We start from the raw sequence: 27,465 nt of genomic DNA, 5'->3' as shown, positions 1-27,465 counted from the left end.
TGCCATGGGCTGCCAAAAGAACCAATAGATCTGTTTTGGAAGAAGTGCAGCCAGAGTGCTCCTTAGAGGCCAAGATGGCCAAACTTCATCTCATACTTCAGACATATTGTCAGGAGGGACCAGTCACTGGAGAAGAGTATCATGTTTTGTAAGGTGGAGGTCAGAGGAAAAGAGGAAGACCCCCAACGAGATAAATTGGCCAAGTGGCAGCATCGATGGACTCAAGCGTGGCAACAGTAGTGAGTTTGGCCCAGGATCAGGCAGTGTTTCGTTCTGCTGTGCATAATGTCGCTATGTGTCAGTACCGACTCGGTGGCACCTAACAACAACAACAAGAACAGAGTCCTGGTGTGGCGCTGTGGGTTAATGTGCCAGACTGCAAAGCCGTTTTAACTGCAAGATTGGCGGTTAAAGCTCACCAACTGCTTCTTGGGAACCCTATACAGGGTCGCTATGGGTCGAAAAAGACTCGGCGGCACTTCACAGCAACAACAACAAGAACAAGGTTGCTATGAGTTGGAACAGACTCCATGCGACTTAACAACAGCAGCACTGTATAAAAACAAAGCCATTGCTGTCCGAGTCAATTCCATCTCATAGCAATTCCATAGGAGTCCTGGTGTGGCACCATAGGATAAGCACCCGACTTCAGAATCCGGTTGAACAGCAAGGTCGGTGGTTCAAACTCACCATCTACTCCTCGGAACCATATACAGGGTGCTGTGATTTGGAACCGACTCCACAGCACTTAACAGCACAATCCTGTAAGATAGCGTAGAACAGTCCTGTGGGTTTTTAAGGCTGTAAATCTGTATGAAAGCAAACTAACTGTCACATTTTTTCTGCCACAGAGTAACTAGTGGGTTTGAACTGCCAACTTCTCAGTTAACAACTAAGCACTTAACCATTTGCCACCAGGGCTCCACTATCTACTCTGTGGTGGTGGTGTTTATGTGCCGTGGAGTCAGTTCTGACTCACAGTGACCCTAAATAGGGTTTCCGAGGCTATAAATCTTTACGGGAACAGAAAGCCTTATCTTTCTCCAGCGGTACTACTGCTCGTGAGGTTAGCAGCCTGATTCGTAACCACTATGCTACCAGAGCTCATAAACTGTGCAAGGATTAGATAGTAAGGCAGGAAATTCTGAGACAAAAGAAAACCAGAACTTGATATCCAGTTTAGTCAGATTAATAGGTAAACATATCTGCTTTGTTAAAACTCTCTGAAAGGATTACATTAACTAAAATGTCAGACAATTAGTTTATTTGTCAATATTTGTGATCTGCTTCTCCTTGTTTTTGTTGTTGTCGTTGTTAATTCCTTTTGCCAGTTTTTGTTTTTACTGTATCCATTTTAAATGAAGTGATTTATGTTCTTTTATTTTTAATGACTTTAGGATTGTATACCACCTCTTGATTCTTCACAGTCAACACCAACGGAGAAACTATCATCTCAGGGCCAGTCCAACACTGATAAGATTGAATGCCAAGCAGAAAATTACCTAAATGCACTCTTTCGAAAGAAAGGTAATATTGGCATGCTTTGACATTTACAATTTGTCGTAGAGAACAAATACTTTAATTTTTCCCACCCTGAAATATTTTATATGTAAAGTGTACATTATTTCAGATTATTTCTAACTTTATCTGTAATATTTTCAGGGACAGTAGAAATCTCAGTCATTTTAGTGCTAAGTTAACAGTCCTCATTCCCTTTCTTACTGCTGCTCTCAAATCTCTCCTTGACTTTTATGTTACATATTTTCTTGGCCTGTTTTGGACACCTTTAAAAAATTATGTTTGCTTCTGGTCTTCCTTATTCTATTGTTCTCAAATCTTTTATTCATGTTCAATAAGTGATGGATATTAAATACTACCTAGTTATCTGTGGACATCTACCAGCTAAGTCATTTATCAGTTAGGTGGCTTGTTATTTCACTGGTTATTTGGTGCTTTGAATTGGTTACTTCACATAATTCAGTGTTCTTGTGCTTCGTGCCTGTCTAAACTATTAAGACCAAATGGGGCTTGTTTCACTTGTTCCCTTACTTGCCACATATGTATCAGGCTGAAGTAGTTTTTATATCTTAGCTACTTGTTCTTGTCCATTCCTGCAGTAGTAGAATGTCTTAATTCTTACAACATGGACCTTTGGAATATGTCAAGGGACAGCCATCATCCTACTTCCTAACTTCTAGAGATTAAGAAAAACATAGTACTAAATTATTATGTAGTGTTGATCCTTACTTACTCCTCTTTGGTTTGTGTATCATCACATATGGTTTGTGTATCATCAGATTTACTAATGATTAAAACCTGATTATAACTTTCAGGTTTTCATCGTTAGTAATGTTGAAAATAGTCCTTGCTGTTTTGAAATGAATCTTTAAGTTTTATGTGTGTCGAAATGTAACATCCATGTGGTTAAAGGAAACAGTGTAGATAAAGGGCCTAAACTTAAGAACTGTATTTCTTTTTTAAATGCAGGAGACTGAAAATTGTTTCCTTTATATTACTGAAGAAATTATATATAATATTTTCTTAAATTTTTTTCAAAACTTATCAGACAAACCAGTATTAAATATTTACTTGCCTTTTAAAAGAAATCCATAATACTTAATTTAGAAGCTCTTATTCTGCCATTTTAATTAAACTTAGAAGAATAATGTCATAAAACTTAATGGCACTATGAGAACAGGAGGAAACACACATTTGTACAAATACACACAGTAACTTTGTTTATCTTGGAGGTCAGTACTCAATCTCATTTTCTTTTGAGTCATTTGTAATGGTAGTAGCTAGAATTATCAATAAATGATTACTTTTAATTTTTGATAATATGGAGTTAACCTGTGTGCTCCATTGCCCTATTAAGAGTAATCAGTAAAAACTTGGTACTATTTCAGCTAATTCAAGCATCTTGGTCTCCAAGAGGTCTCCTACCAGGGACGGATTACCCAATAAGCAAGGTAAGCATGTGCTTTGGGCATCAACAAAACAGGGGCACCAGTTTTCAAAAGCAAAGACCCATAGGTGCCAAGTAGACAGGACACAAGGAAAAGTGAGTGCTACAGTGGAAGGGAACTGGCACTAAATGATATTGATACCAGTTCTAATGTGTGAATATGCACCAGTGCAAGCTGGAAATAAGGTTCATGCAGGATCACAATGGTGCCCAGGCACAAGGTTGAGGCCCCTACCACTTCAACACTTTCGTTGACATCTGTCTCCTCCTATGGGTCCTTCCCTTGTAATTGAAACTCCTTATCTCAGAGGATCTCTTGAGAGTACAGTTTCTTTCTAATAAATAAGTGGGGGTGGGCTTTCGAGTCTAACTCTTGCTATAGTCACTCAATGTGCAACTGGATCCATAATGAATGGGTACTGGGCAAGGACGGATTCTATTAATAGGTATTTCCGACTGCCTTGTAAGTACTATTTCTTTTGAGTATCTCACACCTGAAGAGCAAAATTGCAAGTTCCTAACCAGTATTTTTTTACTTAACTAATTTTCAAATGTAAAATTGTGTATTGACATCCAAGTTTAAATGTAAATTTTCTTTTATAAATTGTACTTGTTTTATAAAATTTGTTTTCAATTATTCAAATTTATTTGTTATGGTGGAACCAAATTTAAAAAGTGACATAATTTTATATCCAGGTAAAATGAAACGGCAACAACTAAGTGGAGTGCAAAAACGAAAGCTCGCAGAAGATAAAAAGAAAAAGATTTGTGAATCCCTAAAGACAGTTCCAAAAGTAACTTCCTTTTTCAAACATAATGAACCAGAAGAGACTTCTTCCACTGAATGCTTAAGAATAATGGGCACAAATTGTTGTACTAGTACCACCAGTGCTGAAATTACTAGTAGCAATACAGATAAAACAGAATTTGTCCCAAATTCTGCATCCACTCCTAAATATAGTAAAAAAATTAAAAACGGCATAAGAAGTGAGACTGTTTTAAAATCTGAAAGTGTCACATCTACAGACCCCATAAATAACCGGAATACAGATCCTGCTTTGTGGAATAATTTTTCTTCTAATGATGTAAATTATTGGATCCAAAGAGGACCAAGGGATTGTCAACATCACAGTGGACCATTTGAAAATTCATGTCGAAAATTTCTGGATGGCAAACAAACAAGGTTCTGTAATCAGAACATATTTCTAGGCTACAAAGCTAATGGTGAACATTATAAGAGGGAATGGCTATTGTATTCTCCATCAGTTGGCTCTGTTTATTGTTTTGTTTGCAAACTATTCAGTACTAAATCCCTTAATTCTCGATTTGTCACAGATGGATTTAGCGATTGGCGCAACTTGAATGTGATTGATAAACATGAAAACAGTTTAATTCACAGAGATTGTATGTTGTCATATTTAAACCGAACACATGGTTTTGGCTTACCTCATGAGCTGGAAATACAAATTAATGAAGAACGTCAGTACTGGAAAGCCATTTTGCAACGCGTTGTTGCTGTCATTATAGCAGTTGCTGAATGTGGACTATCTTTTCAAGGAAGAGACGAAGCATTTGGGTTCCCACAAAATGGACATTTTGGGGGTTTATTTGAACTAGTTGCTCAGTTTGATCCATTTTTAGCAGGTCACATCTCAAAATATGGTAACAAAGGAAAGAGCAACCCGTGGTATAGGTCTAAAACAATGTGTGAAGAATTAATAAATTTAATAAGTGATAAAGTTCGATCAGCTATTTTCAATGAAATAAATACAGCTCGATATTTCAGTTTGTCTATAGATTCCACTCCTGATCTCTCGCATACAGATCAGCTAAGTATTGTTTTAAGATATGTATCTCCAATTGATGGAAAACCTGTAGAGCGATTTATCACATTTACTAGTGTAAAAAGTCATAGAGGTGAAGAAATTGCAAAGCAAGTACTTCACTATTTATGTGAAGTTTGTAAAATTGATTTTTCTATGTGCAGAGGCCAGTCCTATGACAGTGCTGCTAACATGTCAGAATGTTATAAAGGCATGCAAAAGACAATTTTAGAACATAACGAATATGCCATCTCCACACCATGTGCTGCACATTCACTTAATTTTGTAGGCTGTAGTGCAGTAGATTGTTGTCCGGAAGCAGTTGACTTTTTTTCTACCGTTCATTTACTCTACACATTTTTTGCTACTTCTCCTCATCGATGGACAGTTCTTAAGACATATTTAGGCAATGATCAGGTATTAAGATCTCTTTCTAATACACGTTGGGAAGTGCATGCTGTAGCAACAAGTGCAATCCTGGAATCGTACAATCAGATTTTAGATGCCTTAGAAAATATTGCTGAAGACCAAATACAAAAAGGAGATACCAGAAGAGAAGCTGAAAATATTGCCAACAAAATGCAAACACTGGAGTATGTATTCATGTTGGTTATGTGGGATAATATATTGCTGAATTTTCATCAAACGAGTCAAGCGCTCCAAGATTCAGAAGGAAGTTTGAAGACATGTGCAGATCTCTACCATTCATTAGCAGGGTATTTACATAATTTAAGAGAAGATTTTGAAAAATTTGAAAACACAACAAAACAAATACTGCCAAATACTGATTATCAAGCAGTTTGCCGTCACAGAAGTATTAGAAAGAAACAAGTAAAGGATGAAAGTGCTGCAGGAGTATTGAGTGCTAGAGATCAATTTCGTGTAACCACATACTATACCATCATTGACACACTTGAAGCTTGCATGAAAAGAAGGGCAAAAGTGTATGAAGTTCTTTCACATAGATTTTCCTTCTTAAACAATGTGAATATACCTGACGAAGAATGCATGATGGCGTCCAAGATATTAGTGCAGGCTTATCCCAACGACTTAAATACAGACCTTTATGGGGAAGTGCGACATTTTCATTCTTACATGAGAACCAAGTTTACAGATTCCGGAAAGACTAATTTTACTCATATAGACATGTATGTTTCCATAGTAGAAGATAAAATACAATGTGCATTTCCCAATGTTGAAATTGCTTTACGCATATTCCTGACTTTAATGATCACAAACTGCACCACGGAACGCTCATTTTCATTCCTAAAGAGACTCAAAAACCCTCAACATAAAGCAATGATTCAAGAAAGACTTGATTCATTGTTCTTATTATGTATGGAAGTGGATGTTGTTCGACAGCTTAATTGTGACGAAATTGTTGAAGAATTTATAAGAGCAAAGAATAGAAAGAAATGTTTTTAATTACATGTTAGAGATGAAAGCTATCTGAAAATAAAATTCAGTAATTTGTTGTAATATTTATTTTCTGATCATTAAATTTTCTTTTATGGCATCTTCTCATTTGTTCATTTATAATCATATTTATTATGAAACAAGCATCAAAATTGAAATATGAGTCTTTTAAAGCCAGTTTTTCACTGTGAGAGAGCAACAGAATTACACATCAGTTGTTGCACAAGCTAAATTTACTTACTCATTTTTTTAGTTGTAGACTATGTGGAATATTCTTTTTATAGAAAATGTGGAATATAGTAAAAAGTATTAGTACCCTCCATCCAGTAAAAAATGTATAGCCCAGTGCATCTCATTCTACTAAAAAGGCACACATCATTTTGGTGTTCAGTCACTAATATTATCGTCACATCTGTAAAGAGGTTACTTCATGGATAACTAAGACACACACAGGTATATTTCTAATACACATATCCTGTTTGAATGTGTGAGTAAGCAGAACAGAGGACACCAGAGATTATCAGTGGTATTAATCCAATTCTGTCCATTTGGAGATTTCTTGGTTTTCTTCAATAGTTTAGGAAATTGCAGACATTTTAAATTAAAGATTCCTATCAGTATTTTTGAGTCCTGGTGCAAGATAAAGCACTGGACAAGCCAGGTTGGTGTGAACTACAAGGTCAGTGGTTAAAACTCACCAGCCACTCCTTGGAAACCCTATTACAGGGTCGCTAGGAGTTGGAACTGACTCGATGGCACTTAACAACAGCAACAACAATCAGTATTTTTGTTTTACTTCCCATCTTACCTTTGTTATTTTATTGAAAATCCATCACTTTGTATATTTAATTAAGCTTTTAAATTTTTCTGCTTGTTTACTGGGGTTTGTTATTATTGTTTGTTATTGTTCAAATAAAATCTGGCGAATTTTCAATGATTAAGATGTGACTAAATGAAAATATGTTTGTTCTCAAGTCCTTTGTTGTGTGTACACATGTTGTGTGTGTGTGAGTGAAAGAGAGTAAGGAGGAGAGGATGGTAGTTGTGCTCCTTGCAGTCAGTTCCTACTCATAGCAACCTTTATTTTACATGGTTTCCAAGGTTGTAAATCTTTATGAGTGCTGAAAGCCTCATCTTTCTCCCATGGAGAAGCTAGTAGATTCAAAATGCGAACTTTGCAGTTTGCAGCCTAACTGTAACCTACTATGTTACCAGAGAGAGGGAATATCTTATGTTAACTCTTCTTTGAACTATAAAGGAAGAAATAATACAGTGTTTTCAAAGACAGGAAATATTTCTGAATCTTTAGAACAAGCTTCTTGTTTGTGAAGCTTTTGATTCCTGAAGTTCCATTTAAATTTGGACTATTTTTAGGAATTGTGAATATTAGTGACTTTACTCCTAATGGTGCTTAGTTTGAGAACATATGTATGTTGCGTATCTTGCCAAAACATTAAAAACAAATCTCTTACTATCCTTATAGTAGTTTGTTTATTGCTTTTTCCAACTTCTGGGTTTCTCTCCTTTTATTATATTTTTGTTTCAAAACATTCAGGAGCACATCCTTAATAATTACATTTAGAAATTGTCTTGTAATTTTCATACAAGCTTTATGATCGTTTATATATGATTCAGTATTTTTTTCTGAACCCAAACAGAAACTCTGTACTCAGTGAGTAATAACTCCCCATCTCCTATCTGTGCACCCCTTGGTAATCTCTAATCTGCTTTCTCAGCCTTTATAAATTTATCTATCCATGATATTTCATGTAAGTAGAATCATATATTTGTCGTTTTGTTTCTGGCTCATTTCAATGAATGTAATGTTTTCAAGGAGTCATCCATGTTATCACATATATCAGAACTTATTTTTTTATGGCTGAATTATTATTGCATTGTATGAATGGAGCACATTTTATTTATCCACTCATCTGTTGATGGGTAATTGTGAATGATATTGCTATGGTCGTTGGTATACGATTATCTGCTTGACTGCCTACTTTAAGTTCTTTTGGATACAGAGCTAGGTATGGAATTGCTATATCATATGGTAACTTTTTTTAAAGTTTTTATTGTGAATGGAATGAAGGTTTACAGATAAGAGTCATTAGTTTCCCATTCAAGAAATCCTACACTTTTGAGTCATCTCAGTGATTGTAGCCCCTTCAGTGCAGCAGCAGCTCATTCCACTTCCTCCCATTGGTTCCTGTTCCCCCAGCCTTCCCAGCCCTTCTCAACTTTGTCTTTAGGCAAATGTTGCCCTTTGGATTTTGAATGATTGCCCATTCCATGATGAGCATGTTGTTGTCCCTTATATATACCTATCTACTGCTTGACTGATGGGGTGGGGGGGGGTGTCTGTGTTTCACTTTTTGAAGAACCACCATCTGTTCTTCATAGAGGCTGCAGTGTTTTGCAGTCACATCAGCAAAACACAAGGGTTCCAGTTTTTTCACATCCTGAAGTACACTTGTTATTTTCAGTTTTCACAATTTATTAGTGTGAAATGGTATCTTGTGGTCTTTGATTTACATTTTCTCAATAACTGATGGGGCTTCAAAAAGTTTGTGGGAAAATGGAATTAAAACATAATGGAATATTTCTACTATCTGAAACTCACTTATATCAAGTTTAGAGAAATATCTATTCCAAATTTGTCCATTTTTTGATAGAGTTGTCTTTTTTGTTGAGTTGTAGGGGTTCTTTATTAAAATCAAACCCTTATCGGGTAAATGATTTGCAACTATTTTCTCTCCATTCTGTATGTTGTCTCTTCATTTTCTTGGTGTAATGTCCATTGACATACAATGACTATAGTTTAGATGCATTCTAGTATATCTATTTTTAGCTATTATTGCTTAATGCTTTTGATGCTGTATCTAAGAGTCCATGCCCAAATCTAAGATCATGAAGATTTACGAGTTAATTCTTGCCTATAATGTAGGGTCTAGGTTCATTATTTTCCATGTAAAGATCCATTGAAGACCTGAGGCATGGACTTAATAGTCTTACTTTTTTTTAAAACCACACATTTGAATCTCAGTGGGGAAACTCTAGATCAGATTCTTCTTCCTCAAGATTTGCTTTTTGCCTTTTACTTTATTGAAGGTTGTAGTACCATTGGTTTCCAAACGTTGTTTTGTTTTTGCAGTGTGTGTTTCTTCACATGTGTGGTAATTTAAGCCTCTGTTCTTTTTGCTTATGTTAAGCCATTGTTGTTAGAGATTTCCTTGAACACCAAAAGTTAAAAACCAATGACAAAACAAAAACAACACCTCTTCAGTTTCTTTGAGAAACCTCTGGTGGCGTATTGTTGTTATGTGCTGTGGAGTTGGTTCCGACTCATAGTAATGCTGTACAGGGTTTCCAAGGCTGTAAGTCTTTACGGGAGCAGAAAGCCTCATCTTTCTCCTACAGAACAGCTGGTAGTTTCTAACTGCTGACCCTGAGGATAGCAGCCTGATGATTCGTAACCACTATGCTACCAGAGCTCCTTTCTAGTGGCTTACATACTGGTCTGCTAACCATGTGGTGCTATGGGATAGCACAGTAGACTGCAAGGTTGGTGGTTCAAACTCACCAGCCACTTCTTGAAAACTCCGTACAGGGCCTTTGTGAGTCAGAAGTGACTCGACAGCACTTCACCACAACCACCACCACAGGTCAGCAGTGTGAACCCACCAGCTGCTCCATGGCAGTAAGATGAACCTTTCTACTCCTGCAAAGATTTACAGGGAAACCCCAGGGAGCAGTTCTGCTTTGCCTTGTGGGGTTGCTAGGAGCAGAAATCTACTTGGTGGCAGAGTGGGTTCAGTCTCTGTGCTGACACTTATTCAGCCTTATACTGAGCCTAACGATTGGCCCAAGGTGAAAACTTAGAGATTCTCAGCTTTTATATATGGATTTTTTTTTTAAGTTTGTCTTGTGAATTAAGTGAAAGTTTACAAGACAGATCATCAGTTTTATATTCAACAAGTCATGTACTTTGTTTCATTATGATGATTATAATCTCCTCCATATATATACCATCAGTTAACAGTATTTCTCTCTATTCATTTTAGCTTTTTTTATTATTTTTTATTTAAATACACTCAGGCAAATATAATAATTTACACCACCAAAGGACATATTCTGCAGGTCTGCCTCCTGGCCTCCAGCTCTCAGTCCCTCTCTTTCCATGAATCCAGAGTCCTCAACTGCTCCCTCTTCTCCATGTCACCATTTCTGCCTCCATTTCTGGTGTCACTGCTTATATGGATTCTTTTGGCAAAAGCCCTCATTTCCCAAAGAAACTGTGCCAGTTCTTAGTCAGTTGCATGCCTCAGTTGTACTCTTTTGCCCCAGGTGCCTACTGGCTAATTGTTTGCCTTACAGGGTTCAGGAAATACCTGCCATTTTCCTGCCCTCCACCTCAAGAGGTAGCCAGCCACCCAGGTTAGAACTGAGAAACTCCATCATTTATTAGTAAGATGTTTCTCTCCAGAATCAGGGACTAGGGTCGAACACTGGGAATACTGACCATTGGCTTTAAGCAGGCGGGTACATGAAAAGGCCACAAAGCTTCCCTACTGTTTTGAAGTTGCCTTTTTCTTGATATAGCTCGGCAGTGAGTTTGTTTGGGGAAGCTGGTTGGTGAAAACATTTGTTTTTAGAGAGTTCTGACAATTTCTGCTTTTCACTTTGTTTTGCTCTTTGGATGTTTCTCTGGTGGGATGAAAGCATGGAGCTTCCTGCTATGCTGTCTTGCTGATATCACTCTGTATTAAATCCTTTTTATGACTTACCTAATTCATTGACAAAACAGTGTCATAAGGTAGGTACTATTACTTATGTTAACAGGTTGCTGTTGTGTGCCATTGAGTCTGTTCTGATTCCTGGTGACCCAAGGGACAGAGTAGAGCTTCCAAGAAGATTTCTGAGCTTGTCATGTGTATGGAAGCAGATGGCAGGTCTATTCTATCACAGAACCACAACTTTCAGTTAGAGGCTGAGCACTTAACCATTACACCACCAGGGTTCCTTATAGTAATAGTCAGAGACAATGAATAGGTACATAGGTGGCACAGATGGTTTGTACTTGACTACTAACCTTAAAGGGTGGTGACTCGAAACCACTCTGGTGTCAAGGCAGAAAGTCCTGACAATTCTACTTCCATAAAGATTATAACTCAAACACACTCTGTGGAGCACTTGTGTTCTGCAACCCATGGAAATCCCCATGAGTCAGAATTAACAAGAATGATCAGAAACAATGAAGCTCAGGCAAGTTAAGTAGCATGTCTTTTAGTTCTATGTAATAAACACTTGAGTCTTCAAGAAGAAATAAAAAACATTATTCTGTGGGAGGGATACTTAGATTTTCACATTCCCTATTATTTAGTAGCCTAAGATAAGGATCATTATAGTTAAATTATGTAGTCTGCAGAGGACCTATGTTTCTCCTAGGTTTCTATTTTTCTCTGTATGAACTGTGTACAGGTTAAGTGATTGGTCTTCTAATATCATCTAATAATAGATAAATCCAACCCACTGTTAAGTCATTTCCAACTCATAGCAACCTTATAGGACAGAGGAGAATTCCTTAGTATTTGCAAGACTGTGAATCTTTATTAGGACGAACAGCATCTTTTTTCTCCCACAGAGTGGCTGTTGAGTTTGAACCACTAACCATGTGGTTAGCAGCCCAGTGCTTATCCCACGAGGGCTCCTTGTCTAATTATCGACAGATGATAATGCCTCTGGCTTTTGAACTTTTTGAGAATGAAAGCTTATTATTTAAATGAAAGTTGTTGTTAAGTGCCATTGAGTCAATTCCGACCCATAGCGACCCTGTATAGGGTTTCCAAGAAGCAGCTGGTGAGTGTGACCACCGACCTTGCAGTTCAAACAACTTTACTGTCTGATGCATTAGCCCACAGCGCCACACCAGGACTCCTAAACAAAAGTTACTGTTATTGTTAAGTGCCTTCAAGTCAGTTCCAACCTATAACAATTCTGTATAGGGTTTCCGAGGAGCAGCTGGTGAACTTGAACTGCCAACCTCGCAGTTCAAAGGGCTTTGCAGTCTGGTGCATTAACCCACAGTGCCACACCAGAACTCCTAAACAAAAGTAGAGTTAGGGAAATCCCTTGTAATTACAGAAGCTAGTCCAAAATATTTGGATCAGTGTTGAATAAATAAAATGAAAGTGTTTTAGTGAGGTAATTCTTATTGTATTATATATTCTTGACTTTAGATCTGTTTCAGAATTCTTACTGTTGTTAAGTACTATCAAGTCATTTCCAACCCATAGTGACTCTCTAGGGTTTCCGAGAAGTGACTGGTGAGCTTGAACAGCCAACCTTGCAGTTCAAATCGACTTTGCAGTCCAGTGCATTCTTACTAGAGTATTTGAATTTGAATAAATGGAATTAGACTTGAGTGCTACAGTAAAAAGAAAGTTCCATGAAAGCAGGGACATTGTGTTGGTCATTGCTAACCTCTCAGTGTCTAGAATAGTATCTCACGTCCTCAGTACTTGTTTCCCGAATGAATGAATACTAAGTGAAACTGTATTACGTAGCTCTCCTCATGTTTTCCCTAAACATTTGATGACGTTAGTGCTTCACTTGTTCTATTTCAATAATTAAATTATTTAGCATGAACATATACTTTACCTTTCCTACTTTGTACTTAATGTTTATAGTTGATTTGTTTTTCATGTGAGTGTACATAAGGTTGTAGAATTTTTTAAATATGTTTTTCAAAGCTACCACCTATACACTATAAAATTACTTGGGGTTTTAACTTCACATTCACCTGAAGCTGTATAAGTCATCTACTTCTAATTAAGGAAGATGTCTCATCTTTTTATTTTTAAATTAAAGAAAGCTGTTTGGCTAAGCTGGACAAATTGTATATACATAGTAGTTGAAGGAAATCATACTGCTAAGCGTATAATAAACAGAAACCTATTTTCGTCAAAATATGTTCAGTTTTATTTTACCTTTTATCCCAACACACATTTAGAGTTCATATAACTCCCTTCCTGATCCTTTCTTGCCAGAGACCCTCATGATGAATTTTGACACAGTTAGTTGAAAGCTGCTATATTAATCAACCTTTTCCTCTTAAAGTACGTGAGAGCCAGGTTTCTATATGAAGTTTTCCATACCTTTTCTGAACACATGCTCTTTTACTTTCAGACTCTTATTAATTTCTTGGTCTACTACTGTGGCATGAAATAAATGCTAATATTCACTTAGCAATTGGGTTGTGACTGATGATAAATTCTATGATTTCTCAGAGTCAGGGAATGTTAATCTTTTAGATTGATTTTCTCTAGCTGCTGGCATCCTTGGGTGACTATGTAAATTTGCCATGATTCATTCAGGCCCTAAGTTTTTCTTATACAAGGGTGCTTCTGTGATATAACTGTAATCATGCATTGAATTTCTTTTTTATAGGTTGCCCTTTTGGAACTCTCAGTGTATATTAGTGACATAAAATGCTCCTCATAATTGAGCTGCATTCAGAGATGTTCTTGCATAACTCATGTAACATGTGTCTACCCTTTAGCCCATGAATGATTTTCTCTCCCCACTACCTCCCATGACGATCATAGATGGTTTGTTTTATTAAGAAAACCTTTTCTTAGGTTTTTACTACATTGACTAATTTCACTCAGCATGTCTTCCAGGTTCATCCATGTTGTGAGGTGTTTTGCAGATTCATCAGTATTCGGTGTTGCATAGTACTCCGTCATGTATATGTACGAAAGTATGTTTAACCATTATTCTGTTGATGGATAGTTAGACTGTCTCCATCTTTTTGATGTGTCTATTATAGACTGCCTATTGAAGGATCTTGTTTTATTATCCATTCTGCTATTTTTCTTAGCTAGTGTATTTAATCCATTTACATTCAGTGTCTTTATCAACATGTATGAATTGATTGTTGTCATTTTGTTGTGTGTTTTTTTTGTGTGTGTGGTGTTGCTAGATTCTTCGTTCTGCATAATTTTCTGAATTGAGTTCATTTCGTTTGTGGGTTTTTTCATTTTCAATTCTGTTATGTTGATGTTTACTAAATCTTTCTGATTTTTCCTGTTTTTATTTTGATGTGCAGGTATATTAATTTTCAGGGTAAATTACAGATTACCTTGTAATTTACTGTTTTTTTCTCTGTTTAAAATAATCTTTTAATCTTGAAATCAACTTGACTTCCTTGTCATTTGAAAGTTTTATATCTACACCATTCCCCTTTTTACTTTATAGTTGGCTTCATTATAAATTGACACCTATGGTTCCCTATTTTCAGTCTTGTAGGTTTGTTTTACTTTAAATACATCTATATCAGGATTGAGTTCTAGGTGATGTTGTCATGTATGGCAATCTCAGGTGGTTGTCTGCTGTTGTTAGTTCTCAGTCCAAAGAACACCCTTTATCATTTTTTGTAAAGTTGGTCTAGTTTTTACAAATTCCTTTAATTCCTGTTTATCAGGAAACATCCTGATTTTGCCATTGTATTTGAGGGGCAGGTTTGCTGGGCATGTATATGATTCTTGGTTTGTAGTCTTTTTCTTTCAGAGTTTTTATATGTCATCCCATTGCATTCTTGCCTGCGTGAGTTCTGCTGAGAAATCAGAAGTTAGTTTTATTGTTTCTCCTTTGTAGTTTTCGTTTTTCCTGAGCTGCTCTCAGGAATTCTTTACTTGTCTTTGGTTTCGGAAGGTTTGATTATGATATGTCTTGGTGATTTTCTTTTGGAATGTGTTCTATTTGGTGGTTTTTCAGCTTCTTGTATTCTTATCGTCTCATCTTTCATGATATTAGGGAAGTTTTCTTCCCATAACTCTCTGGAAGTTTTCTCTGTGCATTTTATTATTTCTCCGTGTTCTGGGATTCCAATCACCTGTAAATTGTGCTTCTTGTTGCCTTAGGCTTTCTTTGGATTTTTTTAATTCTTTTTTCTGATTGATCTTTTAGCATAGTAGTATTGAGAGATTCATCTTGAAGTTCATTAATCAAGGCTTCCATTGCTTGAATCTACCCCTTTGTCCTTTCAATGTATTGTCCATTTCTGAAATCGTAGAATTAATCTTCTAGATTTGTAATTGCAGGTTTTGTATTGTTGGAGCATTTGCATTTATTTTGTGTGTTTATTCTTATAGAATTCTTCTAAAGTTTCTTATGGTTCTCCTTATTTTCTTAGATATTTCTGTCAGTTCTTTGAAGATACTTTAAATAGCACTGTTCTGGATTCTTTTCCAATTAGTTCCATTACTTTTTCTTCTTCAGAAATGTTTTCTGGCTTTGCATCTTGTTCATTTGTTTGAACTATTCTCTCTTGTTTCTTCATGTGAGCTAAAATTATCTGTTGTCTTTGGGGCATTGTGGAGTTGTCGTTATTTATATTTAATTAATGTGTTTTACTTTAAATACATCTATTGTTGATGTGTTCTTAGACTCTTATCAGCTGTCACCTATAGGTATAGTTAGAGAATGGAAGTGTGTACACTGTTCTCATTTGCCATTCATGTGCTTCAGTTTTGGATGGGTTGGGCTGGTGTTGGCTGCTGACTGTCATTAACTGATGACATAGGAATTGGTATTGACTCTTGTCCAGTGAGTAGAGCTACAGAGGGAATGGTTGTGGCTGGGCTGTATGGGCACAGTTGCTGTCTCCTTTCTGTCCCTTGTGTATCTGTTCTGCTAGGCTACCTTCTGTTGCTAAAGCTGCTAACAAGATAGTTGTGCCATGTCTGGCTGGCCATGCATCAGTCAGTCTCCGTCTCTCACCATCCCTGCTTAGCTTCTCCTCCCAGCAAGCACTCAGTCCACTTCTCTAACCTTTTCTCTGAAGTTCAGGGTTTCAGGACTGTCATCTGTGCTTGTTTCATTTGGTCTCTTTGTCTTTGTTGTGGAGTCCTGCTGTTGGTTAATGCGCTGGACTGCAAAGTCAATGTGAACCGCAACAACGGTGGTTCAAGTTCACCAGCTGCCCTTAGAAACCATATACAGGATCACTGTGAGTCGGAACCGACTCGACAGCACGTAACAACTTTGTTGCAGAGGGTCTGTATAAGTGCGTCGGCCTAGGGTACCATCTTGCCAGAAGTTGAGATCTGTGAATTGACTGTTGCTTTTAGTTGTGCTTAGTCCCTACATACCACCTATGCTATAAACATGTCTGCCAACAGAGCAAGTTTAAAAAGACGTGTTTCATAATACCTACTAATGATGAAGTTGTAGGTGTTAGATACTGTATACTTAACTAGTGGTTCTGTAAGGAATTTTCAAGAATAATTTTGGTTCTACAAAAGTATTTTTACCTCTCCTTGCCAGTGTTATTGGGGTGCACAGTGGCTCCATGTGATAAGCACTGAAGTACGAACCACAACGTCAGTGGTTAGAACCCACCAGCTGTTCCACAGGAGATTGATGTCTCTTTCTGCTCCCTCAAAGATTAAAGGCTCAGAAACCCTACACGGGCCTGTTATGAGTCGTAACTGACTCAACGACACTTAACAACATTCTACCATAAGAGCATTGACCTCTGCAGATTTTGTAATCCTTGAAGACAGGTAATGCTGTAGTTGTCGTGATATTTCAACTCTTTATATATTGAACTGCTACTGCTGTGTGTCAGCTTGGGTAGGTCATGATTCCTGGTATTCTATGGGTAGCCTCTATTTTGTGATATTATGTAATGTTTCTCCTTCTGTGCTGTAAATCCTAATCTCTGGTTGTTTATGAGGCAGTATTAGTGTGGAAATGTATCGTGAGTCACTGTCTTCAAAAGGAGTTGCACCCTTACTTTGTCATACCCTTACTTAGGTCAACCCTTACTGAAGTGTCTAATGTAAGGGGAATTTCCTTGAGGATGTGGCCTGCACCTGATGTGTAGAGGATGCTCTGGCAAAACTCTCTCTTGCTCTGGATCTTGCATCCAGTTCATCATCATCTGATCTCCAGTTCTTGGGACATGAGTCAGCAGTGTGCTCTTTGGCCTACAGATCTGGATTCATCCATCCTTTCAAAGCCTCCAGTCTGAAGCCTGACCCACAAATTTGAGACCTGCCAGCCTCTACAACTGTATGAGCCATTTTGTTGAATTAAATCTTCCTGTAAATATATTTTGAAGGCCTAGAACCTGGTAGCACATTGTATTAAGCCTTAGCCTGTAACTGCAAGGTCAACCACTTAAACTGTGTAGCTGCTTCAAGGGGGAAAGCTGAGACAGTCTGCTTCTGTAAACATTTACAATCTGGAGGGTCACTGTGAGTCAGAATCGACTCGATGGCAGGAGGTTTGGATGGGTATGTAGATAAAATATATTTTTTATATCGTAGTGGTTACAAATTGGGCTGCAAACTGCAAGGTCAGCAGTTTGAAACTACCAGTTGTTCCGCTGGAGAAAGATGAGGCGTTCTGCTCCCGTGAAGATTTACAGCCTTGGAAACCTGTACAGGGTCACTATGAGTCAGAACCAACTCCACGACACATAACCACCACCACCACCACCCATGCTATATATTTTATATATATGTTTATGTTGGAGAAAGAGAGGCTTTCTGCTCCCGCAAAGATTTAAAGCCTCGGAAACACCACACAGGGTCACTATGAGTGGGAATCAACTCCACGGCACTTAACAATACTAGCAATTTAGGTTTGTCCACTTCACTGGTTTGATCTCTCTAGAGAACCCAGCATAAGCTCTTTAGTGCTAAGAGTGGTTTTAGAGAATCAACTACAAGAATGAATTTCCTATGTTCTCAAGTCTGTCCGCTCCTCTGCCACCAGCAATGAAAAGGACACTACTAATCCATGGCATGAGGTGGCAATAGAAATACACAAAACGTCATTGCCAATAGCTAAGTATTTGTGAGAAACAAGGTTTTTCTGGTGATTGCATATTGAATACTTTTCTACAATTTTATCAGAATGAGAAGTATAAGAAAACTGATTGGTTAGTCTTACTTTTATTAGACAAAAGTGGTGAGAAAAAGAGATTAAGTTTGTGAAGGAAGTTCAAGCATCCTTAAAGACTACTGGGATTGCTGTTCTGTGTAAGTCGTATTTAACTGTGGGAACTGCCCTAACTGAATTAAGACACCTAACTACAATGGGACTGATTGGACCCTGGCACTTAATTGACAGACACAGGTGTATGTGGTCACTGTAACGGACAGCATAGTCAAAGCAGTAATCAGAATAGTTTTATTCCGTTGGCCTTCTAAAGACACAGTTATGGTGCCAGCTACGTGGCAGTGTTTTGCATAGTTGGGGCAGTGTTCTCCAGGAGGCTGTATAAGCTCTAAACCCGTATCCAATATGTGGTAATGTTTCTCCCGTAGCCAGGATGCATGACCCCAGGAATCAAGGGGTGGAGATATGAGTGGCATCACTCTATTACTTACCCCTAGTGACCACTCACAAAACTTTAGCTTCCTGTCCCTATGACCCGATGCTATGTGGGTCTAGAAGTCTTAGTTCTAAAGGGCAGGACGATTCCACCTGGAAACACAACATTGATACCACCGAGTTGAAAGTTAAAAGTGCCACCAGTCACTTTGGGCTCCTTGTACCTTTGGTGTGAGTGATCCTGATTACCAAGAGGAAACTGGATTCATACTGCATCGGTGTGTTGTTATTACGTGTCACTGAGTTGGGTCCAACTCATAGCAACCCTGTGTAGGGTTTCTGAGGAATGGCTGGTAGGATTGAACTGCTGACCTTGCAGTTAGCAGTCCAGTCTTTATCCTATAGCACCACACCAGGATGTTACAGTGGGGGTAAAGAGTGGAGTTAAAGTCAGTGGAAAACAACAACAACCCAATTCTGATTCTACTATGAATGCCCCAGACCCTTCAGGTATGAAGGTTTGGATCACCCTACCCGTCAGAGAACCATGACCAACCGAGGTGCTTGCTTGAAGGTAAAAAAAAATAGAGAGTCTGTGGTGGGAGAAGGTAGTTCTAAACACCAGTTATGACCATGTGACCAGATGCATAAATAGGGACTGTAATTACTAGGAGTATTTCTTCCTTGTTTTATTATAGAAGGGGGATTCAGAAATTTTTTTGGAATATGGAATTAAAAGATAATGGAATTTTTTCATAAACTTTTTAAAGTACTCACATGTGTATGTGTGCATGTGTATATATAATGTGTGTATATAAATATGGGAGTGCGGTGGCTCCATATGATAAGCACTTGACTGTGAACCACATGGTCCATGGTTCGAGCCCTCCAGCCACTCTGTGGTGGAAGATGAGGCTTTTTGCTCCCTTGAAGATTTAAAAGCCTTGGAAACCCTATACTGCAGGGTTGCTATGAGTTAGAACTGGCTTGGCAGCAAGTAACAATAACGTGTGTGTGTGTGTGCGTGTGTGTAGAGAGAGTCCTGGTATGGTGCTGTAGGATAAATCACTGGAACACAAGGTCAGTGGTTCAAACTCACCAGGAACTCTTGGAAACCCTATACAGGCCACTATCAATAGGAACTGATTCAGTGGCACTTAACAATAACATATGATACATGGGGGGTAGGGGTGGGGCCCTGGTGTGTCACTGTGGGTTAATGAGCTGGACTACAAAGTCAGTTTGAACCACAAGGTCAGAGGTTCAAGCTCATCAGCCACTCTTCGGAAACTTAACTCAATGGCACTTGTTATTAAGTACTGTGGAGTCGGTTCCGACTCAGTGACCCTGCACAGGGTTTTCGAGGCTGCCAGTCTTTACGGGAGCAAAAAGCCTCATCTTTCTCCCACAGAACAGCTGGTAGTTTTGAACTGCCGACCTTGAGGTTAGCCGCCCAATTAGTAACCTAACAACAAAATCAATACATACACTTATTATGTATATATACATAAAAGTGTACACACACACATAGAAATACACGAGTTCTGGTGTGGCACTGTAGGTTAATGCGCCAGACTTCAAAGCCATTTGAACTGCAAGGTCGGCGGTTCAAGTTCACCAACTGCTCTTTGGAAACCCCCCTATTCAGGGTCACTGTGAGTCAGAACCAACGTAAAGGTATTTAACACCAACAAATATATATGTGTGTGTGTATGTTTGTAACAGATATTTTTTGGTGTTTTCCCTCAGCGCATCACTTATCAAATATATAAACAAGCTAGTGTGTTTTCAGTTGTAAACATGTTAGTTGTATCTTGTTAGGTACAAGTATGAATTTATAATTGTATTTAAGCATCATGGTTCAATGAGGTGTGTGCAGGTGCCAAGTTGACAAGGGGTGAACAGTGGTGGTTGGTGTTGTGTGTCAACTTGGCTAGCCTGTGGTTCCCACTCTTCTGTGTATTAGTGGGAATCCTGGTGTGCTGCTGGAGGATTAGCACTGGACCTCGAGGATGGTTTGAACCACAGGTCAGCGGTTCAAACTCACCACCCGCTCCTTGGAAGCCCTATACAGGGTGCTATGAGTTAGAACCAACTTGATGGACTTTTAACAACAACATACATAAATGAGGCAGGATTAGCCTGGGGTGTGACTTGAGTAAGGACACCCATATAGGAATTGTGCCCTTAACTCAAGTCACATACTTACTTCAGTATCTAATGTAAGGGGAGTTTCTTTGGGATGCTGACCACAAGCTCAGCAGTTTGATTTCACCAGCCACTCCTCAGGAGGAACATGAGGCTGTCTGCTCCTGTAGTGTTATGCAGCCTTGAAAACCCTCTACGGGGTCACTGTGTGTCGGAACTGACTCAAAGGCACAAAGCAGCTCTGACAAGGCTCTGGGTCCTGCATCTGACTTATCACCATTTTAACCTTCTGTTCTTGGGTCATGCGCCAGCAGCCTGCCGCCTGATTTCGGATTTTGGAATTTGCCAGCTTCCACAGCCCTATGAGCCAATAGCCTGCCATCTGACCTGCAGTTTTGGATTTGTGTGCCCAGTAGCCATGTGAATCAGGAGAACCCTCCAGTCTGACGTCTGTCTGACCCACAGATTTGGGACTAGCTAGCATCCATAACTGTGTGAGCCATAGCAGCCTCAAATTACTTGATTTCACTTGACCAAGCAAATACAGGCACGCATGCCCCACTCCAGATGTTTCTGCTCAGAAATGACAGAGACAATTTCCTAGTCATCATTCACCTTTTTAGTTGTGTCTTCAGGTGTCACAAAGTTTGCCTGTGCTCTAATGTGTTTCTAAAGTGGACTTTGCTTTAGTTTAATAGGACTTACCTTTAACCAACCTGCTCAGCTCCCCTGGCTTGAAAAAAAAAACAAAAAATAGGGGTGCTGTGAAAATAACAGTGTCTTCTTGTTTTGTTTGCTATTTTTCCTTAGAAAATCTACATCTCTTAGTGGTCTGTTTTTCTCTCTTTTTTTTTTTTTTTTTTTTTCAGTTCTGATTTTTTTTAAATGTTTTCTATATTTATAAGCTCTTCAGGGTACCTTAAGTTTTTTTTAATTAAACCACAAAACTGATTAGTTTGTATACTTTGAAAGCAATAGTCTCTGTTGTTAATATGTATACAGCATTTTGTTAGATTTCTTTTAGAGTAAAAATTACTGTGACGATTCATTTTGCCTAGTTTTTCTTAAAACGTACTTTATTAAAGCATAAATTTTGAAAATTTTCATTGCCTAATCCAAAATTCCAAAAAATAAATACTTCCTCTTTTGAGATAATGGCTATAAGACGTTACTTGTAGTCTGAATTTAAGAATATAGCTTCTTTCCCAGATGGCTGCCAAAGATGATGGAGGAACAGGTCCTGGTGCTTGCAGGCTGAGGCCATCTCCTGGGCCAGCTGGCAATCATTGTGGCCAAGCAAGTGCTGCAGAGTTGGAAGGTGGTAGTCAGCTGTGAGGGCATCAACATCTGGCAACTTCTACAGAAACACGTTGAAGAACCTGGACTTCCTCTACAAGCAAATGAGCACTAACCCATCCAAGGCCTATACCACTTCCGGGCCTCCAGCCGCATCTTTTGGTGGACAGTGTGAGGTATGTTGCCACACAAGACTAAGCGTGGCCAGGCTTCCCTGGACCGCCTCAAGGTGTTTGACAGTATCCCACCCCCTTATGACAAGGAAAAGCAGATGGTGGTTCCTGCTACCCTCAAGGTTGTGCCAGCCTAGGTCACCTGGCACATGAAGTGGGCTGGAAGTACCAGGTGGTGCTGGCCACCCTGAAAGAGAAGAGGAAGAAGAAGGCCAAGATCCACTACAGGAAGAAGAAGCAGCTTATGAGACTGCAAACGGCAAAAAGCACTTGGAGAAGAAGAGCAACATACACAGGTTCTCAAGACCCACAAACTTCTGAGCCCAATAAAGTCTGTTAATTAGTTCTTTAATATACAGAGAGAGAGAGAATAGCCCAACATACTAAATTAGGTGGTATTAGGTTTTTAAGGAAAAATACACGAATTTTCAGTTATAAGGAAATAAACTAAGAACTGAAATATTTCATTACATCCTGACCTGAACTAAAAGGGGTGATGGGGAGGTATATAACCTGGGTCAGTTATCCATTTTTCCAGATAAAACCACATATTACGTGGATGACAAACTTTTATGGATGGTAAATTGTAGTATAAAAATGCCTGCAGTATAAGCCAACCACAGAGCTAATTTATCAACTGATTATTGCATAACAGGTCAGATAAACTACTGTCTTAACAGAATTTTGTGTCTGTTATTTTCAGATTTTTCTCATATAAAAATTGTTTCTTTTTAATAGTTTCATTGAATAGATCTTTATTCTCAGTTTGCTAAGAATTTAAACCTGCCCTTACACATGATTTTTGCTTTTATGTTTGTATGCTGTTGTGAAGTTTCTGACTCATAGTGAACCTATGTAAGGTTTCTGAAGCTGTCAATCTCTACAGGAGCAGAAAGCCTCATCTAACCTATGTGGAAAAGCGAATATATTCAAGCTGCTGACCATGCAGTTAGCAGCCCAACTTGTAACCCACTACATTACCAGGGCTCCTTTTTGCCTTTATAGTACTTAATATTATCTAGGTGTAATCTGTTTTTAAAGAGTTAGCTATTGTATCAGGCACTCTGGAACCCCAGTGGCTGATGGTTTCTGTCTTATTTTCTTTTATGTAAAATATAAATGATGAAGATTCTGGGATCCTAGGAGAAGGTTTGATTAAATACTGGACTTGTAAATTGTCATCTATTCTTTTTTAACTTGGATGTAATTAATTATGAGCAGTCTGCTTCAGTATGTATTTCCTTTTGGCTAGTTGTCCTGGTGTGGCACTGCAGGATAATGCTCTAGACTGCAAAGTCAGTTTGAGCTGCAAGGTCAGCAGTTCAAACCCATCAGCTGCTCCTCAGAAACCAGGGTCCCTATGAGTAGGAACTGACTCGATGGCATATGACAACAACAGTTGTCATTGTATTCACATCCTGCTCAGACTATTTTACAGTTTGTCTTGGGAATATTGTTTTGTTAGCTGTTGTCAATTTGGAATGATTGTGATCCAGAGGATTTTCATGGAATGATTTTCTAAGTTGGTTTCCAGGCCTTTCTTCCTGGTCTGTCTTAATCATAGCCTGAAAGCGTTGATGAAACCTGTTCAGCCTTATTGTATAATAGGCAAGTAGTGGCTGTAAAATAGGCAAGTAGTGACTGTATTGAAGATCGTAGAAGAATTGATGCCTTTGAGTTGTGGTGTTGGAGGAGAATACTGAAAGTGCCATGGACTGCCAAAAGAACCAATAGATCTGTTTTGGAAGAAGTGCAGCCAGAGTGCTCCTTGGAGGCCAGGATGGCTAAGCTTCGTCTCTCATACTTTGGACATATTGTCCGGAGGAAACAATCGTTGGAGAAGGATGTCATGCTGGGTAGGGTGGAGGGTCAGAGAAAAAGAGGAAGACCCCCAACGAGATGGATCAGCCAGGTGGCATCATTGATGGACTCAAGTGTGGCAGCAGTAGTGAGGTTGGCCCAGGATCGGACATTGTTTCGTTCTGCTGTGCATGGGGTCGCTATGAGTCGGTTCTGACTCGATGGCACCTGACAACAACAACAGTGGCTGCATTGACCAGCAATTGAACATGGGTCTCTGGCATGGAAGGTGAGAATTCTACCACAGACCCACGACTGATGGCAATCATCCCCTGCCTTTCTCCCGATGTATTTAGGTTTATGTGTGTGTGTGGATGTTTGCCTGCTCATAAAATGTTTTGCCCTAACTAGAAGATGCAGAGCATGAGCTTTACCATTGAACTTGGGTTCAAATGTAGCCCTATTACATTAGCTGTGTGTTTCTAAAAAATTACTAAGCCTTTCTGTGCTTTAATCTTTTTGTCTGCAGAAAAGGTCATAATGGTAGAGGCTTAGATTCAGTTTTCTTCCCTCAGTAAACAGCAGTCTAAGCCTCTACCATTATGCTTATCTTTATTAAAACAGAAGATCTAATTTAGAATTTAATAATTTAGTCATTTATAGCTGTACTGTTAGCAGTAAATGTAGTGCTCTTAGCATATTTTGTGGGTGAATAGAATATTATTTATAATGCCCTTTGCATTTGTTTTATACAAATGAACAAATCACCTCTGAGCTTCGATTTGGTTTGCTGTTAAGTGCTGTTGAGTCAGTTCAGACCCATAGCGACCCTGTATAGGGTTTCCAAGGAGCAGCTGGTGAGCTTGAACCGCCAACCTTGCAGTTCAAATGGCTCTGCAGTCTGGCGCGTTAATCCGCAGTGCCACACCAGGACTGTAACAATATTAGCCCTACAGTTTTGTTAGAATAGGCTGAATAGTAGTATAAGTATTTGAAAAGTCTATTTTAAAAGCACTTGCTTCAGCCACCTTCAATAATCATATGTTGTTGTTAAGTATCGTGAAGTCGGTTCGGACTCATAGTGACCCTGCACAGGGTTTCCAAGGCTGTAAATCTTTATGGGAGCAGAACGCCTCATCTTTCTTCCGCAGAACCGCTGGTAGTCTTGAACTGCTGACCTGGAGGTTAGCAGCCCAATTTGTAACCATAGATCTTTAGCATATAGATAGTTTGCATAGTTAGTCCATACTGTTGGTTGTTGTTCTAATTATTTCCATTTGTATTCTAAAGAAAAAAATTTTTAAGCTAGAAATGTGTTAAAAAAGTGACCTGTTTTAAGTTCACTTCTATCTGAAATATCCTAATTGAATCTGCCAGTGGTTCTTATGAGCAACTGGAACCACGATGCTAGCCCAGTATGCTAAGGAGTCTTTTCATAGACAAATCATGCAGTATTATTTAAACCTGAGATCACTTTGGGTTTAGTGAACCACAGTGGCTCTTGAATTACTTTGCATATATAAGCAGTCCCCATATTATGAGTGAGGTGCATCCCTAAATCTACCTTTAAGTAGACCAAAATTGTTTGTAAGTCAGAGCAGTTAGATTCTTCTCATAGCTAATGTCAGCGTAGGTATTTCTGAGACTTAATATCAGTCAAATGTTTGTCTTACTGTATAGTATATGTTGTTGTTCTTGTTAAGTACCATTGAGTCAGTACTGACTCATAACAACCCTATGCACAACACAACAAAACACTGTGTGGTCCACCAGCCTCACAATCTGCTACACTTGGGTCCATTGGTGCCAACCCATCTCACTGGGGGTCTTCCTCTATATCTTTGACACTCCACTTTACCAAATACGTTTTTGCTTCTCCAGGTACTTGGCTGTCCTGGCTTCCAAGGAGCACTCTAACTACTTCTTCCAACACAGGTTGGTTTGTCCTTTTCACTGTTCATGGTACTTCCAATATTTTCCATAACTTAAAGGCATCAATTCTTCTGTGGTCCTCCTTATTCACTGTCCAACTTTCACATGCATATGAGCTTATGGAAAATAGCATGGCTTGGGTTGGACACACCTTAGTCCTCAAACTGACATCTGTGCTCTTGAACACTGTAAAACAGGTCTTGTGCGGCAGATTTGCCTAGAGCAATATATTGTCTTTTGATTTCTTGACTGCTGCTTTCATAAGTGTTGATGGTTGATCTGAGCTAAAATGAAGTCCATCACAGTTTCAGTCTTTTCTCCGTTTATATCGACGTTGTTTATTGGCCCAGTGGTAAGGATTTTTATTTTCTTTACATTGAGATACAACCCACACTGAGTCTTTCATCTTCATCAGTAAGTATTTTACATCCTCTTCACTTTCAGCAAGGAAAGTTGTATCATCTGTGTATCACAGGTTGTTAATGAGTCTTCCTCCAATCCTGATGCCATATCTCTCTTCATATAATCCAACTTCTCGGATTACTCGCTCAGCATACAGGTTGAATAAGTATGGTGAAAGAATACAACCTTGTCACCTTTCTTAATTTTAAACCATTAACTGTTCCCTTGTTCTGTTCGAACAACTGCCTTTTGGTCTATGTACAGGTTCCTCATGAGCACAATTAAGTGTTATGGAATACTCATTCTCTGTAATGTCCATAGCTTGCCATGATCCATACAATCTAAATAAAGCCTTTGTGTAGTCATTAAAGCACAGGTAAACATCTTTATAGTATTCTCTGCTTTCAGCCAAGATTCATCAGACATAAGCAGTAATATCTCTTGTTCCATGTCCTTATCTTAATCTGGCTTGAACTTTTGTCAGTTCTCTGTTAAAGTACAGTTGCAGCTGTTTTTGTATTATCTTTAGCAGAATTTTACTTGCATGCGATACTGATTTTGACTAATGATTTCCGCATTCCGTTGGGTCATCTGTCTTTGGAATGGGCACAAATATGGATCTTTTCCAGTCTGTTGGCTAGGTAGCTGTCTTCTATATTTCTAGACATGGATGAATGAGTGCCTTCAGTGCTTCATCAGTTTGTTGAAAGATTTCAATTTGTATTCCATCAATTCCCAGAGTCATGTCATCCCACAACTCTTCTGGTCTTTGGTCTTTAGTGTCTAATGCATCAAATCTGTTCTTCAGTTGATCTCTAAATTCTGGTGGAATATGTTCAATGTCATATTTTGGCTCTTGTGGATTTGTTTTAATTTTCTTCAGCTTCAGCCTGTGAACTTGCATATGAACAGTTAGTTGTTGGTCTGTTCTACAGTCTGCCTCTGCCTTGTTTTACCTGATTTTCTACCCTCTCTTTCCACAGATGTAGTTACTTTGGTTTCTGTGTTTTACATCAGGTGAGGTCCATGTGTATAGTCTTATTTTGTGCTGTTTCAAAAAGATATTTGCAAAGAAGTCATTGGTTTTGCAAATTTCTGTCATGCAGTCTTCAGCATCATTTCAATCACCAAGGCCATATTTTCCAACTCCTGATCCTTCCTCTTT

At 38.6% G+C, this 27,465-nt stretch overlaps 1 protein-coding gene and 1 pseudogene across 2 annotated transcripts in view; both read left to right on the top strand.

The window, feature by feature from the left end:
- Window positions 1–27,465, top strand: part of LCORL (ligand dependent nuclear receptor corepressor-like) — a 293,246-nt gene that overhangs the window by 128,837 nt on the left and 136,944 nt on the right. For both annotated transcript variants that reach the window (XM_006872489.1, XM_006872488.1), the window contains exon 4: window positions 1,398–1,527. In XM_006872489.1, the coding sequence (XP_006872551.1) occupies window positions 1,398–1,527 (130 nt within the window). The remainder of the gene's footprint in view (window positions 1–1,397; window positions 1,528–27,465) is intronic.
- LOC102837762 lies at window positions 21,920–22,510 on the top strand (annotated as a pseudogene).

Source organism: Chrysochloris asiatica, unplaced genomic scaffold (assembly GCF_000296735.1).
Source record: "Chrysochloris asiatica unplaced genomic scaffold, ChrAsi1.0 scaffold00200, whole genome shotgun sequence".
NCBI lineage: Eukaryota > Metazoa > Chordata > Mammalia > Afrosoricida > Chrysochloridae > Chrysochloris > Chrysochloris asiatica.
The sequence above is the reverse complement of the archived record's forward strand: the minus strand, read 5'-3'. Positions and strand labels throughout refer to the sequence as shown.